The sequence below is a fragment of the Poromitra crassiceps genome (assembly GCF_964638095.1).
Source record: "Poromitra crassiceps genome assembly, chromosome: 12".
In the NCBI taxonomy this organism is placed as follows: Eukaryota; Metazoa; Chordata; class Actinopteri; order Beryciformes; family Melamphaidae; genus Poromitra; species Poromitra crassiceps.
Window position 1 is genome coordinate 7,656,424 of NC_139632.1, and position 3,861 is coordinate 7,660,284.

Genomic DNA, 3,861 nt, shown 5'->3' on the forward strand with positions numbered 1-3,861 from the left:
CTTCTAACAGGGAGGGGGAGAGTGAGACCCTATAGTCTCTCCTGCTTGAAGTACAGATGGGTTAGTGGGAGCGGGTAGTTGGGAGCATTTGCAAATTGCAGGAGCCAACGCACCTGTTTTAAGAGTGACCTGGTCAAGACAGGCAGCAGCATAAACACGTCTAATTGCAGACAAAAGACACAAAAGGAGACAGAATTAAAAAGAATTAACCAGGTAAATTAAAATTTGACAGCTTAAGGAATCTGTCTCTAATTCGTTCATTTTGGATTTAAAAATGAGACTACGTAATTCACTGAGTTTTGAGTCATTCTGCAACATATTTCATGCCGAGGGTGCAGAATAGACAAATGCCCTTTTTCCATTTTCCTTATGGGCATTTGGGACAGACAGCATATGAAGAAAAAAACCATCACATGGATGCAACTGGGACGTATCATAAGTGATGTACCCTGGGGTCATAGAATGTTTCGGGTCTCGCAACATCATACACCCTCGCCCAGGTGACCCAGCCGGGGTTGATCGAGCCCCGACTTACGTCCCAGTAGCTACCCACGGTCAGCCCTCTTAGGGAAAGACAGGGCCACTCGATCCGCTGCTCGGGAACTACTCTGCCGGGACCGGGAGGCTCTGGCACGTGGAGGGACTGGGCTCTGTGGGTTGCCCCTTGTCCGGGCTCCTCCTACGTCTCACCAGGTCCAGGACCTGTGTGTTGCACCAGACTCCCCCGCTCCAAACATTTCATTCCGGTATGATGTTTCTTGGGCCGTGGTGGTACTGCAGGCTCCACTTGCGGCTTGAATGGCCCTCCTAAAAGGCCTCTCGTGGATTTGTTGGGCTTCTTCCTCACGGAAGACACAGGCTGGGGCGCTAACCCATACTGCTCCCGGGTATAAAGATAAGATAGCATAAAGAAGTCCTGAGAACACAAATGGTATTGTCCGTCACCTTTCTGCGTGATAAAAACACGCAAGTAGTAGGGAGCACACCATTAATTGCCTTATAAAAGTGCACCAATGACAGCACAGCAGGCCGCATGCAGAAGAGTGGAAATGGGGAGAAGTGAGGAGGAGATGCGGTGGAGTGGCCGTATGAGGAGGCCAGGCAGGTGGAGACTGAGAGGCACAGGATGTCTTCGAGGCCCAGGGGAGTTGGAGAGATGGATTCAGAGGATCGGAGCAGTTTATATCCCAATAGAGAGCCGCAGTAACGAGTCCGGAAATCATCGATGCTAACAGCCCTGGTTCTTCACAGTTTTCGCCTATGGGAGTTTTGAATGGGTTTTTGGCGCGATGCTTCTAATAATCTCTCTGAGCAACGCTGGCTTAATCAAACGCGAACCAGTGTTTAGTAATATCATCTTCACACACGAGGACCACTTTTACGAGTTTTGAAGCTTTTACGTGCCGTTAAAAGGACGGCTAGCTAGCAAACGGCTAAATGAGACTACACTTTTGAGTCGATGGGGATATATACGTCAATAACGTCACCACCTCAAAGGACGAACACGGAAATTCTCTTTCCCTCACCTGGTTCAGCCCCGTTCAGCCCGGGGTAATCAGTGCACACATCCAACAACACTCCAGGTTGAGTGCTGACGTGACGTGGAAGCCTATGCGACAGTGTGTAGTTCTGGATTAGCTTAGCTCGAGCATTTTACTTCTAGGGCTCACATTTACGCTACAAAACTCATGAAAGTGGTCCTCATGTGTGAAGATTATCCGACGGAACTCTGGTTCGCGTTTGATTAATCTTGCGTTGCCCAGAGACCGTATTTGAAGCATCGCGGCAAAAACCCATTCAAAAATCCCATAGACAGAAACAGTGAAGAACCAGGAAGTTCGGGACTTCCGCATTCTGCCTACAAAAATACGTCATCCCTGCGGCTCTCTATTGGATGGTCCAGGATAGAGATATCCTCACGCTGGGGTCAGCTCGCCATTCCGAAGTGTCGGCATTCCGATCATTGACTTCTATGCTTTCGGAGAGGCGGCCCTTTTTATCTCCAAAAAATGTTTCGCCGAGAGGTTAGGTTCTGGGGGAGGTTAGGCTTAGGCGTGGGGGGTGGGAGAGGTTAGGTTTAGGGTTAGGGTCTGGGGGAGGGTTCTTTCGCAATGGCGAGACAGATCTCAATTTTGTCGGAATGCCGGTATTTCGGAGTGCCGACATTTCGGAATGCCGAGGTGTCCCCCCTCACACTTTCCATTAAATAAAGTTTGCAAATGCACCATGTAAATACTTTGCTTTACTTCAATATGAATGTTAAAAAGACTTGTTAGTAAAAACAGACGACACTTAACACTGACGTAGACTGACACGCTGCCATCCTAGGCTTCAGGTCCCTCTTCCACCATCATGATGCAGCACCACCTATCCAGATGTAGGATACATGCAAGATGGGGGACCGTTTCCATGGCTACCACTGTATTTCAGGTTTGCTGTCATGTCTTGTCACCTTGCTAAACTTCATATTGTTTGTTGCAGAATCCAGTCTATGGGAACTATGATCCAGCCTCCAGATCCGAGCCAGACCCCACCTACCAGAGCCTCATTACCGCCACCATGGAGCCAGACCCCACCTACGAGAGCCTCATTACCGCCACCATGGAGCCAGACCCCACCTACCAGAGCCTCATTACCGCCACCATGGAGCCAGACCCCACCTACGAGAGCCTCATTACCACCACCATGGAGCCAGACCCCACCTACCTGAGCCTCATAGAGAGCCGCAGGGATGGAGTATTTTTGTAGGCAGAATGCGGAAGTCCCCAACTTCCTTGTTCTTCACTGTTTCTGTCTATGGGATTTTTGAATGGGTTTTTGCCGCGATGCTTCAAATACGGTCTCTGGGCAACGCAAGATTAATCAAACGCGAACCAGAGTTCCGTCGGATAATCTTCACACATGAGGACCACTTTCATGAGTTTTGGAGCGTAAATGCGAGCCCTAGAAGTAAAATGCTCGAGCTAAGCTAATCCAGAACTACACACTGTCGCATAGGCTTCCAAGTCACGTCAGCACTCAACCTGGACTGTTGTTGGATGTGTGCGCTGATTACCCCGGGCTGAACGGGCTGAACCAGGTGAGGGAAAGGGAATTTCCGTGTTCGCCCTTTGAAGTGGTGACGTTATTGACGTTTAGAACACGGCTCTCTTGAATACTCGATTCTGATTGGTCAATCAACAAGATTCACCGGTCATTATTTCTCGACAACCGACCGCTGCTCTGCCACACCTGGATTAATCAGTTGATAAGAGCATTTTGTCTGCAGACACTACTAATTAGGCCAACCAGTTGCAGCTGTGGTGTCTTGTGTGCCAATTACGAATGAAACCGCGTTGTCGTTGAAAACGCTATTAAAAAATCTATTTGAATAATTATTTTTGTCAGATTACTGAAATAATTTAGTTGTAGGCCGTGTTCTAAGCGGGATAATGTATAGTGAGCCGGTGATTACTGGAAATAATGACCTTCAGGTGAATGATTAAGCCCTCCGCTGCGCGTCGGGCTCAATCATTCACCTGTCGGTCATTATTTTGCCAGTAATCACCGGCTCACAATACATTATCCCTTACATATATCCCCATCGACTTAAAAGTGTAGTCTCATTTAGCCGTTTGCTAGCTAGCCGTCGTTTTAACGGCACGTAAAAGCTTCAAAACTCGTAAAAGTGGTCCTCGTGTGTGAAGATGATGTTACTAAACACTGGTTCGCGTTTGATTAAGCCAGCGTTGCTCAGAGAGATTATTAGAAGCATCGCGCCAAAAACCCATTCAAAACTGCCATAGGCGAAAACTGTGAAGAACCAGGGCTGTTAGCATCGATGATTTCCGGACTCGTTACTGCGGCTCTCGGCACCATGGA

General features: G+C 48.4%; 1 protein-coding gene across 1 annotated transcript in view; it reads left to right on the plus strand.

Annotated features, from left to right (window-relative positions):
• Positions 1 to 2,748, plus strand: part of LOC310787013 (uncharacterized protein) — a gene marked incomplete at both ends in the record, with an annotated part of 26,176 nt that extends 23,428 nt beyond the window's left edge. Inside the window, one exon of the mRNA XM_083648335.1 lies at positions 2,482 to 2,748. Within this exon, the coding sequence (XP_083504461.1) occupies positions 2,482 to 2,748 (267 nt within the window). The remainder of the gene's footprint in view (positions 1 to 2,481) is intronic.
• Positions 2,749 to 3,861: the final 1,113 nt, after the last annotated feature.